Source organism: Lipophrys pholis (assembly GCF_963383615.2).
Source record: "Lipophrys pholis genome assembly, chromosome: 2".
NCBI lineage: Eukaryota > Metazoa > Chordata > Actinopteri > Blenniiformes > Blenniidae > Lipophrys > Lipophrys pholis.
This window is the reverse complement of record NC_137636.1, coordinates 899,348-915,481: the sequence shown is the minus strand read 5'-3', so window position 1 is coordinate 915,481 and position 16,134 is coordinate 899,348. Positions and strand designations below refer to the sequence as shown.

The following is a 16,134-nucleotide window of genomic DNA, read 5'->3' as shown; positions in this document are numbered from 1 at the left end:
CTATAATGCAAACGTGCTTCCTTTCCTAAAATACTGTTTGTTTTTTGCAGCTTGCCCGTAGAGGCTTTGCCATCGTGCTGATCAGCCGCTCCCAGGAGAAGCTGGATGATGTTTCCAAGGCGATCGGTAAGATCTATGCATGTTTTGTTGTTTTTGGATCCTATCGTTTCTTACTTTTTTTCGAGCGTCTCTGTTTAATCCATCAGTCGACCTAATCCTGCGTGAGAGAGTCGGGGGAAATCAGTGGTACCTGCGGCCCACATGCACAGGACTAATATAGTTCATGTGTTAAGTATGACAGCTGCCAGGACTGCAGGTCAGCCTTAATGATCCATGAAGCTCTGCAGCCTCATTTATCCTGCGCATGATCCGCTGCATCCATATTGGACTGGTCCTCCAAAGAGGCTAAATGACAAATGATTAAGTGATATCATATTGAACTCTGCGTTTTCAAGTGATTCTTTATTGAGTGGAGTTTCAGACGGACTCGTACGCTTTTGGTTATGAAGCAGTAAAGCCTCCTACTGGAGCTAAAAGTGAATCTGGCCAATTAAATGAAAGCCTACTCTTAAGGGAGGGATTTCCTCCTCCTTGCTTATTTCTAAGGTTTAATCCTTTTTCCCAGATCTGCTCTTCCTTTTCCAAGTGACTATTTGACAGAAACCTGGTAATTTATACATACTTTCATGAGTAAGTACCGACTACAAGTGTGAACTAAACTAGAAATGATATTTGCCCTCAGCCAGTAAATGTGGCGTGGAGACCAAAACCATTGCTGCAGACTTCAGTGCTGTGGATATCTACTCTAAGATTGAAGACGGACTCGCCGGGCTGGAGATTGGAGTGTTGGGTAAGGCTGCAGCAGGTGCTTAGGCCACCTCACTTCTCATTAAACTTCATTAGCTGGCAAACTGAATGTGCACCGAGGCCCTCAGACATCAGGAAAGCAGCATGTTCCAGTGTGAGAAATACTACTTTGTCATGTATTCATAAAGGTTAATTTATCAGCCCTCTGCTGCCCCCCTAAGACCAAAAAGAGGAAATGCATGTTGAATTAAGCATTAACTGAAACATTAATTATAGTTTTCTTCCAGTGTTGTTTCATTGTGTTGTTTGAATATTAAAGTGCTGTTATTTCTCTTTTCATCTCAGTAAACAATGTTGGAATGTCCTATTCATACCCCGAGTTCTTCCTCAACGTTCCCAACCTTGACACAGTAAGTTCAAGCTTGAACTTTTTATTTTAAGTATTTGCACAAAATAAGAATATAATACTGAACTTCAGGAAATAAAGCCAGACTGTGCAGCAGAGGAAAGAAGCTCAAGGGCCTTAAATTAAATCCTCCCCCATCTATAAACATTACTGTAATGAAAAAAGAAATGAAAAAAGGATCAAGGAATACCAAGCAAAGAAAACTAACAGAGGAGTTAATAAAAAGCATCAGCCAACCCACAGAAGATATCAACTGGGAATCACTGGGATACTGTTTGGGCAGGAAATAATTGAATGATTTCATCTTTAAAGGGGTTAACAGATTGAATGATTTGTTCCAGAGTTGAGACCCATGAAATTTGATGAAAAGTTGATGTTTGGAGCGACGACAAAGCGTTTTATTAAACATGAATCTGTCAGTGATTCATATCTGTTCTTTCAGGAAAAACTAACAACCTATCCAGTTTATATGATTTTATTTCACAAGCTTGTGCAGCGATAGCTGAAAGGATCCACATGGTATTTGAGAGGCGTTACTCTTTGCCTCTCACGTTGATCCAACCAGGCATTACCCTCTTGTACCTCTTCTTCCTCACGTTAGGGTCCAGTGGCAAGGTTAGTTTGGGTTTCTGTAACCCAGGTTTTTACGGCACCAGGTTATGAGCCAAGCGCCTGACCTGGAGGGCCAGGGGACCGCTCTTCATCTGGGCTCTACCCTTCAACCGGTTCGGTGTGGGTGGCCCTACCAGGAGTATCATACTCCAGCCGACATGGCTGCAGGAGACCTACAGACACACAAACTATCCCACCACAGTCAGGTAGTGATACCATTGGATGAATTAGTATTTGGAAGGAACTCAAAGGAAACAGGTTTCAGATTTTTAAGAGAAGAAACAACATCCAGTCAGGATTGTCTGTTCCACAGAGATAGCTACCAAACTACTCCTATGGAACACTGAGCTGCTCCCAGTGGGATCTTATACAATACTTCATAAACGGTACAATGAGATCAAATACTTTCTCACAAACATGCAACAGCTTGCAAAAACAAAAGTCCTGATGAGTCTCTCAAGTCTGTTGTAGATTCTAGATCAGGTCTTATTATGGTTTTTTTTTAATATATATTACTGACAACCACACAACAAGCAAATTGTCCTCTCTGGATGTGAACTCTGACCCACACCACCCCATGGGCTCCCATACACCAGTTTGGGAAACACTTATCCAGAATGAATTGGATAAATTGATCTAATTTCTCCGTAACTCATTTATTAATTATTCAAACTCGATACTGCTGAGTTCAGGACACTGTTCACGTAAATTTTAGCTGCAAGCAAATGCGATGACCTCAACTTTTGCCAGTGCCTCGTGTTGATCCTGACAAAGGTTTCATTTCTTCATCTCTTTGACGGCAGCTATGCATGATAAAAATGGCTGGAAAAGTTGTGACGCTTTAGAGGTTACCTTGGGAACATGGCAGTAAGACACTTTGGTACAAACAGAACCTCCCAGAGATGCTGAGCAACGATGTTCCACGTTGTTTACTAAAGAACTTGGGGATTTCATCATCTACTACACATAATATCATTAAAAGATTGACAAAATCCGGAGAAAGCTCTGTTCACAAGGGACCCGGCTTAAGTCCAATATTGGATGGCCGTGATCTTTAGGCTCCAGAAACAGACAGTTCTTTTAAGGAAACCACCACCAGGGCTCAGGAAAATGTTCTGCATCTGCATGTAACACATTGGATTTCTGCGTTCGTCAAAAGACGGTCATCTTCTGGACTCGCGCTCATTTCAGACGGACTGAAGCCAAAACATCAATCCTCAGTGGTGCTTAAGAAGGTCTTGCTCCTTTCAACGAACGATACCAAAAGAATTTGCGCTGGTATAAAGGCACCATAGTCAAAAAGGCCTGAAGGTGTCTGTTTTCAGTGCTGACCTGTCGCCCACTGAGAGCTTTTCTACTCTGTGACACACAAACATGACAAAGGCGTCACGGGATTGTTCTCAAATGACCCCCGTACTGTAATGCTGTTATTGCAGATGTTAACATCTGCCCTTCCATCTTCTATGTCTGTCCAAATGAGGGGGGCAGGGTGTTGGAATGCTGGGTACCATCTGGACGGGTCACCAATCCATCACAGAGCAAAGACAGGCAGTCACACTTACTATATTTACAGCCAGGGTCACCACGGGTCACCCAGGGTCACCACGGGTCACCACGGGTCACCACGGGTCACCCAGGGTCACCACGGGTCACCCAGGGTCACCACGGGTCACCACTTAGCCTCAAACATGTTTATAGACTGAGTACCTGTCGGAAATATACACATGCACAGTAAGAGAACTCCACACAGCCAAACCCGGACTCGAACCGGTCGTCACTCACTATGAGGAGAGTGCAAACCACTTCACCCCTTTGCAGCATAAATGTGCTGGGATCCATCAGTCTCTGTCAGCAGTCACAAGGAGCTGTGGTGAACCTGTGGTTAAGGCACGCACGCACATGCTGCAATCACCTGCTGCAATCCTGACCTGTAAACCTTGTTTATATCATGCAGCAACATAAACAGGCCGATGTTTAAATGAAATGTATCTTTCATGTTCAGTTTTCTTCGTCTATTTTCAGTTGAATACTCAGTGACAGTGATTTGCAGATGTTTGCTTTGCATTTCTGCTGACTCTACTTTCCACAGTCTGGCACGGCTACACTTCCAATATTGACAAGTTGTAGTAATCCTCCTTTTCTTCTCATTCCAGTTCATTGACACTGTGGTCAACATCAACATAACATCAGTGTGTCAGGTGAGTGGAACGGCCTGCAGGACCAACAACGTGAAGTTTACAGGGAAAGAAAAAGAAGGTTGTCATTATTTCTGCCTGAAAGGTCGATGCAGCTGCAGCACGTTCAGCACATGGCCCAAGTGTCATTTTACTAAAAGAGGGAATATCTGGAAAAAGTAAAAAAATATTCACTTTTTACACTTATCTATTCTGGACAACTAGAAATCTCTGAAATACTCTCCGCTGCAGTAGCTGAGGTTAAATGGAAAACAATAATCTGATTCAAATCACACCATGTAAACTCTTCTGTCTGATCGGATCCGAACGACGTTCCCACCAGAACTTCCGAGTCCGTGTGTACAACACTTTGGATTGCTTCACATTTAGTTTTTCCGTTATGTAACATGACCAGGTCACTTTATGCACAGTTGGTGAATTCAGTAAACAACATTACTCCTATAAAATGAGGAAAGTTTAAGGTATTTAAAAAGGCTCATCAGATGTAAAGTTTACCTTCTAAGGAAGGGGTGTCAAACATAAGGCCTGTGGGCCAAAACCGGCCAACAAGGTAGTCCAGTCCGGCCAAACCACCAAGCAAAGTGTAAAGATTTCAAGAAAACTAACTTTTTCAACAGATTTCTTAAAGGAGACATATCATGCTTTTAAATCCTTCCTTTTTACATATAAATCATACAGTTGTGGTCTATACAAAGCGGAACTGCAATGCTTGGGTCTGAATTCCTCATTATTAGAGCTCCACAGGCCCCTTTTCTACCCCTTTTCTGATGTGCTTCTGAGAGCAACTCGTTTTGGGGCGGTCTCTTCATACCCCGCCTCCTCTCCAGGTTGCAGAGGTGACACTCGGTTCAACGTCACCCTGTTCGGCCATCTTTGTAGTTTGATAGAACAGATACAATTATCTAGCGGCGCAGAAACTTTATATTCACACATTATTTACAAAATGTCAACAAGGGAAGATTTGTCCATCCAGCCATACATGTTGGAGCCAGAGTCGGACCCGGCGGAGCCAGATGAAAATGACCATGATGCACCTGAAGAACAACGTCTTCATATGGATGTAACGCAATGGTGTGTTACTATATTTACACTAACTTCTCCATCCATGCCCACTACTACAATACTGCCTGTATTACAACGACTATTTAACACAGAAGTTACATTATAATCTAAAACGAGCACACAGCGCTAACATATGAAGACGGTGCAACTGCTAATGCTAACAAAACAATGACAGGGACGTCTTATCATCACACTTTTTAGCGTTATATACAGCTTAACGAAGTGCTCTGTTCGTCGTCTCCATAGATAGAAGGAACTGACCGCTCAATCAGACCAAGTCTTTCGGCAAATCCTTCTTTATACTGGCGGAGGTTGCTGAAGCAGTCGTCCTTAAAGTGCTTCGCACACACAAAAATGACCTTACCCACAGATGTGGGTACATTTCTGTGAAAAATAAAACTCAACCAGGCACTTGGAAAAGGTTCTGATGCTGGGAGACGGTGTAACGAAGCTTGTGGGTTACTACATCCAACAACCGAACATTTCCACTTATCCTCTCGTAACTTCGGTTGGACTACAAAATCGCAGCGAGAAACAAAAATGGCGGATTGCTCGAAATGTCGATGTCCTAATTTGGCAGTTCCGCTGAGAATACTGTGACGTCATTGTTCAAAAAACGTAATAGAGAATAGAAAAATCGAAACCGATCGCAAAATATGACCAAAACAGAATATAAAGATATCAACGGAGCACCTGAAGAGAGTACTTTGAACTTTTCTGTACTTCTAAACACTCTAAATATACAACAAAATGCATTTAAGGGCTAAAAAAGTGGATTTAGCATGATATGTCCCCTTTAAGAGTAGTGGAAACAAAACACCGGTGAGGTGTTGGTAAGAAGTCATGATGCAGCGGTTCTGGGAGGTTATTCTGGGATTCTGCTGTATTTTACACCAGAAGGTTTCATTAAAATTGCCTCTATGTTGAGAGTGTGGTAATTGTTCGGTTTTGTGAAAATACAAACATTTTCATCACGTATACTGTAATTTTTGTACTATTGAGTGCACCTGAATATAAACCACACCCACCAAATTAAACAAAACAAAGGTTGGCGTTACGTGATGCACCTGAACGCGTCACCCTTGTATCGGCGGCATGAGGCTCGGTAGCCCATAAAAATACAATTTGCCGTGTCATCGTTTAAACCGCAAGGTTCAAAGCATGTGGGGAAAAAAAGAGCAGCTTATAGTCTGGAAATTACGGTACTACATAGTACTACATTGTACTACATAGTACTACATAGTACTACATAGAGAAACCTCGACGTTTAAATTTTAATGTTATTATGGCACCATTCTACCGGTCCAACCCACTCAAGAGGAAACTGGGCTGCACGGGTCCTCTGACCTTAACGTGTCCTCTGACCTTAACGTGTCCTCTGACCTTAATGTGTCCTCTGACCTTAACGTGTCCTCTGACCTTAACGTGTCCTCTGAACTTAACGGGTCCTCTGAACTTAACGGGTCCTCTGAACTTAACGGGTCCTCTGACCTTAACGTATCCTCTGACCTTAACGGGTCCTCTGAACTTAACGTGTCCTCTGAACTTAACGGGTCCTCGTGTCCTCGTGTCCTCTGAACTTAACGTGTCCTCTGACCTTAACGGGTCCTCTGACCTTAACGGGTCCTCTGACCTTAACGGGTCCTCTGAACTTAACGTGTCCTCTGAACTTAACGGGTCCTCGTGTCCTCGTGTCCTCGTGTCCTCTTAACTTAACGTATCCTCTGACCTTAACGGGTCCTCTGACCTTAACGTGTCCTCTGACCTTAACGGGTCCTCTGAACTTAACGGGTCCTCTGACCTTAACGTGTCCTCTGACCTTAACGGGTCCTCTGACCTTAACGTGTCCTCTGACCTTAACGGGTCCTCTGACCTTAACGTGTCCTCTGACCTTAACGGGTCCTCTGAACTTAACGGGTCCTCTGAACTTAACGGGTCCTCTGAACTTAGCGGGTCCTCTGAACTTAGCGGGTCCTCTGAACTTAGCGGGTCCTCTGAACTTAACGTATCCTCTGACCTTAACGGGTCCTCTGACCTTAACGTGTCCTCTGACCTTAACGGGTCCTCTGAACTTAACGTGTCCTCTGAACTTAACGTATCCTCTGACCTTAACGGGTCCTCTGAACTTAGCGGGTCCTCTGAACTTAGCGGGTCCTCTGAACTTAGCGGGTCCTCTGAACTTAGCGGGTCCTCTGAACTTAGCGGGTCCTCTGAACTTAACGTGTCCTCTGACCTTAACGTGTCCTCTGAACTTAACGTGTTTGACACTGCGGTTCTCAGTTGAAGCTGTATGAGGAATCATGTCTGTATATCAGTGAGATTCAGCATCACACTGCAGACCACTGAGGACATGATCTACAGACTGAATAGGAGGACATTCCTGAGTATATCAACCTGCACATCAATCTGCTCTCTCAGTCCAGAACCCTTGGAATCAGAAAAAGAAATGAAAAGAAAGTGAGCATGAAAACCAGCTTGTTTCTCTCATGTTGGCAAAAGCCTGTCTCTTCTCAGAAAGAAAAACAAAAGATTCCTGCAGCCTTCAGCGTGCATGTTTCCACAAACCCACCCTCATGGTCTGGCTGTGTGAGTTAAGCTATTTCACTAACGATAAAGAAACCTGCTTTTACTGCACTCGCTCCTCCTGAACCCTCCTGCGGGCCACTTTAGCCCACAGGCCGCTTGTTAAACACCCAGGAATTATAGCCTCGAGTCTGTGTGGATTGATCTGCTTCAGACTTGAGGTTTGCACTGTTTTTTTGATTCATACCATCCAATGAAGCTCAAAAGAATAAAAAATGACAGCGCAGAAGTTGTTAAAGTTGATCTCTTATATTCTCCGTGTCGATGTAATGCCTGTATCGTCCCATACGTCTGGCTCCTTCCCAGTCTGAACGCGATAAACTGTGTAAACTTTAGTTGGTAAATGTTTATTAAAAGTGTCCTTGAGGTGTCTGGGCTTCACTTTTGAGTAATTTAAGTTTGACTAAGTGGATTGAAATGGCTGAGACTTTTAGAAATCCACTGTCAGGTAGTCCCACAGCGGCGAAGAGTTACAGACGCACACAGGCAGACAAAACGGCGACACGATGCACCGTAAGTCACTTCTGCTGCTTATTCTCCGTGTTCAGCAGCTCCCCGAGCCGCAGCTGGAGTCCGCCTACTCTCTTAACTCTTAATTTATGTTATTCAATATTTCTGTAAATGCCTCCCTGCGCTGTCGTTACATTTTCCTTTCTCTCCTCTTCTTGTGTCTCCCTGACCACCTCTTTACCTGCTCTACACACACACACACACACACACACACACACACACACACACACACACACACACACACACACACACACACACACACACACCGTCCACAAGCATTAAACCCTTTATTTTTGGTCAGTGTTTCTTTTAATCTGCATTTCTAATCTGTCTATTGTGTGTCTTGTTTATATTTTCCAGATGACGCGTATTGTGTTGCCTCAGATGGTGGAGAGGTAAGTCTGGGTGACCATACCTGCAGTTGTTTTTCTACTTCGTTACCGGCGGGTGGGAATCAGGGCTGCAAAATCCTGGGACTTTTCACAGTTGGAAACTTGCCATGGGAATTAATGGGAATAAACCGGGAATTTACAAAATGGAAATTTGGCTCTTAATAGTAAACTTAAATGTAGTTTGGGGGGGTATTTTTGGCATAATCCCAACTAAAACAGTAGAATATGTGAGCCATTCGTCCATCACATGCTCATGGAACACGGTTTACTGGGGGGCTACAGGCACCGAGCCCCCTACAGGCACCGAGCCCCCTACAGGCACCGAGCCTCCTACAGCAGGGGTGTCAAACTCAGATCCTCGAGGGCCGCAGCCCTGCACGTTTTCAATGTCTCCCTCCCCTGAATGTCCTGATGGTTCACCACCACATTCAGCACAAAGCCAGAGAACGAGCTGCTCATTGCAATCAGCTGTGTTGAAGCTGGGAGACATGGAGAACGTGCAGGGCTGCGGCCCTCGAGGCCTGGAGTTCCACACATGTGCCCTACAGGCACGGTGCCTTCCTCCATCACACACTACTGAGCCCAGACCACAGGACTGTTGAAGCCTCTTGTTGGAGCCTGAAGGCGACACAAACTGAAGTAAATTTTGATGGCATTACCTGGTAATATATTTAACAAATGTGTCTTATTACTAATGTTTAACTTACAAATATCACATTTAAATGTTGGATGTGTTGAATTTAATTGTTTATATGATGCAGACGGATGCAGTGACACAACAATCGATTATAATGACGATTTCCTAAATGATCCAGCTTATGTACATTCACAGGAGCGTTTCCATCCCAGTGTGAATATAGAGCATGACCCTGATCCATAACCAGAACATGTTGTGTACTCTATGACGTGTACCTGTTGAAGCGAGCAACGGAAGTAAAGGGAGCCACTTATTGTGAGCTTTAAGGAGCAGCCGGCTGAGTTTACCCTCCAACAGAGCTTCCAGTGAAATATTTATCTGAGATTTCTACACGAGATGCAAATGGGCATCCGAGGTATTTGATTTATTGCGAGGCGGAGGATTTGTGGGAGATTACTCCCTGAACACACACACTTGGAACTGGAGGAATTCAAATCCCAGCAGGGGCCAAATGTGTTCAAATACTGGCGGAAGAAATCTGACAAAAGCCCCAAAACGGAGAACTGATTGTTTTCTCGAATGTGGGAAAAAATATGATGCGTTTAATTTGGCTGAGTGCAGGAGATCGCTCCACTTCCAGAGGAGACGTGTTGGAAGAAGGCAACAAGGTGGAAAATCAATTAACTGCACTTTCTCAGCTTATTTTAATAATGAATCCCAACGTTTCAGATTGAAATGGGGGATATACTGAGAAATATTGGTTTTTGAACAGCTCACTTTTCAAACAAATTACATCTTGAAGAGACTTACACACCCGTCCGCTTTCTGCAACCCTCAATGAACACACGCTCATAATAATACTGTACTCAGATTTGGGGTATTTCTTGTTTTCTTCCATGAGCCGCCAGGGGGGCGAAGAAAGCTTGCAAAAGCATAAAGGGAAATAATGAGAGCAACAAAAGAGATTAAGACAGAGGAAGCATTAAAATGGCACCATGAAAATAGACCAAGGACTCCTCAGCACAGGTTAAAATGTTTAATAGCAAGGTTCTTTATTTTCGTCTCATGTAGTAATAGGATTTTTGTTGGTGGGGGGGGTGGGGGGTGGGGGGGGGGATTGTCAATTTGTACTACCAGATATTTTGCTCCTGTTCATCCCGGTGGCATGAACACATTGTGTGTCTAATTTTAAGTGTGTTAAATTGACAAGCACGCATTTGAAACTTTTCTCTTGAATCCTTCAGTAATACAGTAAAGAAAAGTAATTTCAGAATTAGAGTATGGCAGCACAATATGAGGTGCTCATGTCTTGAGATATGTTCGTCTAAATAACATGAGTTCTTAGTTATCACAGCTTCAGTCAATCACTTTTTTTTCATATTTAAAATTCTCTCATTTCTGAATTTGCAGAGCATGAATGCAGTGTAAACAGAATTCATGACAGGTTAGTTGATCTGTTGATCATCAAATTGAGATCAGGATTGCGATGTATAGATTCACAATTAAAAGAAGTTTCCTCCTCCCATCCTCTGTGAAAGAAAGCAGTTGAGAACAAGGAGCACGGCTCACAGCCCACCATAAAGTTTATCCACATGACACGTATTTAAAACCAGTTATACTGCAAGATCCATAAAAGATTTATTTATTTATTTATTTTATGTATATGCAGCAAAGGTTAAAAACTGCATAAAAATAAAATAGAAGAGAGTCCATATGTAGATTTTGTTTGGCTTATGTAATATTTGTGAGTTTTCATTGTTGAATCTCTTCTGGACCGGCGCGCGGAGCTTTTTCACATTTGAATAGAAGCGACTGTGTCGTGTTGTCGGAGCCTGAATGTAGGTGGCTGCTGTGGACTAATGTGGCTGAAGAACTCCACCAGGGATGGGTCATGCATATTGCACGACACAATAATAAATGAGTTTTTTCTTTTTTCTCCTCTCTCTGTCTAAACAACACATCTTCTCCAGATAAATGCCGTGCGGAGGCAGCACGAGCTGCGGCAGCAGCAGCACGAGCTGCGGCAGCAGCACGAGCTGCGGCAGCAGCAGCACGAGCTGCGGCAGCAGCAGCACGAGCTGCAGCAGCAGCAGCACGAGCTGCGGCAGCAGCAGCACGAGCTGCAGCAGCACGAGCTGCGGCGGCAGCAGCACGAGCTGCAGCAGCAGCAGCAGCAGCAGCAGCAGCACGAGCTGCAGCAGCAGCAGCAGCAGCACGAGCTGCGGCGGCAGCAGCACGAGCTGCGGCGGCAGCAGCACGAGCTGCAGCAGCAGCAGCACGAGCTGCAGCAGCAGCAGCAGCAGCACGAGCTGCGGCGGCAGCAGCACGAGCTGCGGCGGCAGCAGCACGAGCTGCGGCGGCAGCAGCACGAGCTGCTGCAGCTGCAGCTCACTGTAAACATGTCGGTACTGATGTGACTGTATCTTTGATCTTATCAGCTCTTGTTTGATGAAGCAGAGCAGTTTTGTCTCGTGCACACGCCACCGTTTTCTTTGATCACACATGGGATTGATTTCAGGCTGGAGTGTTTCTTGCTCTTCCTCTTCAAGTTGTTTCTCCTTGGTGTGAAGAGTGTCTGTTTGTGTTCCAGGAAGACGGGGGCCATCCTCAATATCTCCTCTGCCAGTGGCATGTACCCAGTTCCTCTCCTCACCATCTATTCTGCCTCCAAGGTAATTAAAGGACACAGCTTATGACCTTTTTATTAAGGGAGAACTGAACACACGCAGTCCGGCTTCACACGTCCACCTTTGTTCTGCTTTGGGGAATAAAGCCGACATACTATGAGGCCAAACCTAATTTAATGTTGAAGAAGAAGAGATAGCACGCAGTCTGACCAAACAGTTCGCCCAGTTTTAATTATTGCTTATATAAAAATCAGTGACGAGCTCCGGTCACGAGGTAGTACACTCATTTAACAAAAACAAAAAAAAGAAAGATCAATAAATGAAAAGGTTTATCGTCACACGTGGTGTCATAATGTTTTATAACAGCCTCTCGTGTGTCTGTTTGCTTAAAAACAACCGGCTGTTCACACTTTCATTTGATTAGTTTGCCCATGTCTAAATCCCGGGTCACGTCAATCCACTAAGTCCCAGTCACGTTTAAAAAGGCAACTCCAGTCAATCAGTGTTGAATTTATTCCATTTAGTGCTGAAATTACAGCTCATCTAACTTTATTACAACCGCTGTATGCACTCTGATTCCAAACACATTCTTTCTCCTTCTGAGAGTTTAAAAGGCTTGTTTAATGCCTTTTGTTGGATATTACTTGATTTAGTTATAGATTGATTCCTAATAAACAACCTTTTCATTTTATGCAGGCCTTTGTGGACTTCTTCTCACGAGGATTACAAGCCGAGTACAAGAGCAAAGGCATCATCATCCAGGTAAATAAAGCCGCGCTTGATGTTTCAGCTAGTTTTCATGGCTTTACCATTGTTGTCTGAGACGCTGAGCTTGTTTTTGACCACGTTTACACGACTGCGTTTCAAGTGGAAACGCATCATTTTTGCATTTTCGTTTCAAAAAAGTTCTGTATGAACGCAAAATATGTTTGTTTTCATTTTGATTTAATTCGTCACCAAAAAACAACCGTTTGTTCGTTTTCCTTCAGACTCATTTGAAGGCAAAGCAGGACCGACTTATTTTGCTCCAGAATAAGATTATTGGTAATTATTATTCCTGTTTGGGGGTTTAATCCATTTAGAATATGATCTTGCACAGTCCTTGTTGCACTGTTATGAGCTTAACTTTGTTTTTCGCTGTGGTATTAAAACTGAAAGGAAAAACTAAGAGAAATATGAATAGTGCCTATTAAAAAAAAATAAAGTGCAAATATCAGGTTTATTTAATATATAGAGCGCAAGAGTCAAAATACATTTTTTCAAAATGTTTTATGATGGAAAATAAATGTAAAATATCCTTTTTGTGATCATGGTATCTTTTCTCTTATTAATATTTCATTTGCATATTAAAAAAAATAGAAGAGGCTGTTTTTCTATTTCCCTGGTGTGACCGCATATCTGCAGAATTGAAAATACAAATATCAGGAACATAGATCTGCTTCTGGTCATCACACAGTGATGTGTTGCATGTCTGTGATGCGTAACATCACTGCAGTATTAATGTTGGGCTCTTTTAGTTTTGGTGCTGATTTCTGTAGATCTTTGCTTTTTTTTTTTAGAAGATATGAGCATTTATTCGACGACTCTCCTTGATAGTGTTTATTCTCATCACCTTGTTGGTTGGTCAGTTGTTCTACTGGTTTGTCTGTGGTGTTTTCTTCACCTAAAATATCTTCTGAACAAGATGAGAACTACAATTTTTAATCCACGTCTTCACAATTGTAAAAAATAATTACTGTTCATATAACCATGTTGTTTTACTTTCTTTTACTCTAAATATAGAGCGTTTTACCGTTTTTCGTGGCCACCAAGTTGAGTAAAATCCGACGGGCTACTCTGGATAAGCCGAGTCCGGAGCGTTACGTTGCAGCCGAGCTCAACACTGTGGGCCTGCAGACGCAGACCAATGGCTACCTGCCGCATGCCGTCATGGTGAGTATATAAGAGTTGAGAGAAGAACCAGCATTGTAATGTAGAGCAGGGGGGACAAACCATGGGCCAAACCCGGCCGGCAAGAGGCTCCAATCCAGCCAAACCAAGCAAATTATAGAAATTTCAAAGAAAAGTGATTTAAAAGAAGATAAAATGTCTTGAGTAGCGACACAAAACACTGAGACCTGAGCTGAGATGTCGGTGACGCTAAAAGATGGCAACCTAGCAGTAGCCTCAATGCCATGCTCTCAGGTGAGGTTGTAATTGAAGTTGGGTTGTATTTAGCCCGTGAACTGAACTGTGTTTGACACCCCTGATCTAGAGGGAAATATCGGCAGTCAAAAAAGGTTTATTAATCAAATAAACAAGAAAATCCCCATAAACAAGTCAATAGTTTAGTAACACAAAAAATCTGAAGTGTAATCATCAGGTTAATAAAACAAACCAAACTACTCTGACTTTATTTTCCAACCAAAAACTCCCACCTTTCTGGCTTCCTACTAAACAAAAGGTGAAAGATGCAGTGAACAAACAGGCTGAGATGTCCTGGACGCTGGACGCTGGACGCTGGACGCTGCGAGGCTTTGGAATGATCCTCCTCCCTCTCTGCGCTCAGTTGACTCTGACACCTTCAAGAACAAACTCACGACTCGTCTATTTGTTCAGGCTTTTGGTTAACTACCTGCTAACTAACTGCGAGGGTTTTGTCTTGTCTTGGCCTTTTATATTCTGTGTACTTTCTGATGTTTTTGAACTGGCTTGTGAAGTACTTTGTGTCTGTGAAAGGTGTTCCATAAATAGATGTGACTTACTTACATCTTTACACTTTAATATAATTCACCAGGTTTTGATCAAAAAGATCTATGAGCTGAGGAAAGCATCATTTTAAAGATGGCAGAGCCCTGCAGCCTCACGGGCAGAGCTTCAGTCCGAGGTCTACCGCAGTGGGAACTGGGAGAGTTACCAGTTGGCGTGTCCCATTTCCCACTTTGACATTCACGTGACAGGAACAAATAAGCAGCATGGCCGCCTCCTGCAGTTCTGCTTTATTGCTTCTGTCAGAGTCCAGAAAGGAGACAAACAAGCTCATCATCGCCTACATCAACAAGGGAGGAAGAAAAAGCCCAGGAGGTGCAATTTATTTTCACACTGCATTCCTGCTGTACAGCCGTGGTTTGTTTTCCACTGCTAAACTATCTGAACAATCATTATGGTGTCTGCAGTAAGAGGGGGAGGGAGGGGGGGGGGGGGGGGGGCTTAGCCTTGTCACACAGTTAACCTTTGACTGACAGAAACCTCCATCTGCATATTTAGCCTCCAGCAGATTTGCTCCTTTACTCCTTCCTCATCTGGAGGGACGGAGCCAGAGGGTTTTCTCGGGGGGGGGGGGGGGGGGGGGGGTTGAAGGGAGCTGCAGGTTTGTAGTGCAGAAAAGATGAGCGAAGGTGAGCTGTAGTGAAACAGTGGGTGTGTGTGTGTGAGCGAGGAACGACAGAGAGGATGGACGGACGAGGAGTCGCAAAGAGACAAGTGTTTAAGTACCTGAGGTCAGCTGTCTCAGGAAGGTGTGAGACGGAGGTGAAGAACAGAGCCCCGGCAGAGTGGATCAGACAGACCAGTGTCACCAGCTGAGAGGTGGAGAGAAGCTGCTGCAGAGACCAGCAGAGACCAGCAGGCTGAGGTGGACCAGCAGAGACCAGGAGGCTGAGGTGGACCAGCAGAGGCCAGCAGGCTGAGGTGGACCAGCAGAGGCCAGCAGGCTGAGGTGGACCAGCAGAGGCCAGCAGGCTGAGGTGGACCAGCAGAGGCCAGCAGGCTGAGGTGGACCAGCAGAGGCCAGCAGGCTGAGGTGGACCAGCAGAGGCCAGCAGGCTGAGGTGGACCAGCAGAGGCCAGCAGGCTGAGGTGGACCAGCAGAGGCCAGGAGGCTGAGGTGGACCAGCAGAGGCCAGGAGGCTGAGGTGGACCAGCAGAGGCCAGGAGGCTGAGGTGGACCAGCAGAGGCCAGGAGGCTGAGGTGGACCAGCAGAGACCAGGATGAGACTTTACTGGGACGGCTAATTTTGGACAGTTGGTGAGAAAATGAGAGACGAGGGTGAGATGGTTTGATGTATGTAAGAGACGAGGAGGAAAAGGACGGTGAAGATGAAGCTGCCAGGCCAGTGGAGAGGAGGAAGGACAGTGAGGAGTTTCCTTGTGATTGGTAATGAGGAAGAGGAGGGTCTGCAGTCCTTAAAAGGAAAAAGCTGAAGAACAATTGAATCTAAACTTTTTAATGGTCATTCTGTTTACAAGTAGTTGAAACGCATGAAGCAGTTGGACTAGAATTCTCTGTCCCTCTTTGCTTTAGCTCACGTCCTGCCAGCACAGC

General features: G+C 44.3%; 1 protein-coding gene across 2 annotated transcripts in view; it reads left to right on the top strand.

Annotated features, from left to right (window-relative positions):
- Window positions 1-16,134, top strand: part of hsd17b12b (hydroxysteroid (17-beta) dehydrogenase 12b) — a 42,818-nt gene that overhangs the window by 15,273 nt on the left and 11,411 nt on the right. For both annotated transcript variants that reach the window (XR_013936511.1, XM_080492627.1), the window contains exons 3-10: window positions 51-126; window positions 743-850; window positions 1,153-1,217; window positions 3,979-4,023; window positions 8,536-8,570; window positions 11,795-11,876; window positions 12,528-12,593; window positions 13,614-13,763. Coding sequence is in view for 1 of the 2 variants with exons in the window: in XM_080492627.1 (XP_080348753.1) it covers window positions 51-126; window positions 743-850; window positions 1,153-1,217; window positions 3,979-4,023; window positions 8,536-8,570; window positions 11,795-11,876; window positions 12,528-12,593; window positions 13,614-13,763 (627 nt within the window). In the remaining variant the exon portion in view is untranslated. The remainder of the gene's footprint in view (window positions 1-50; window positions 127-742; window positions 851-1,152; window positions 1,218-3,978; window positions 4,024-8,535; window positions 8,571-11,794; window positions 11,877-12,527; window positions 12,594-13,613; window positions 13,764-16,134) is intronic.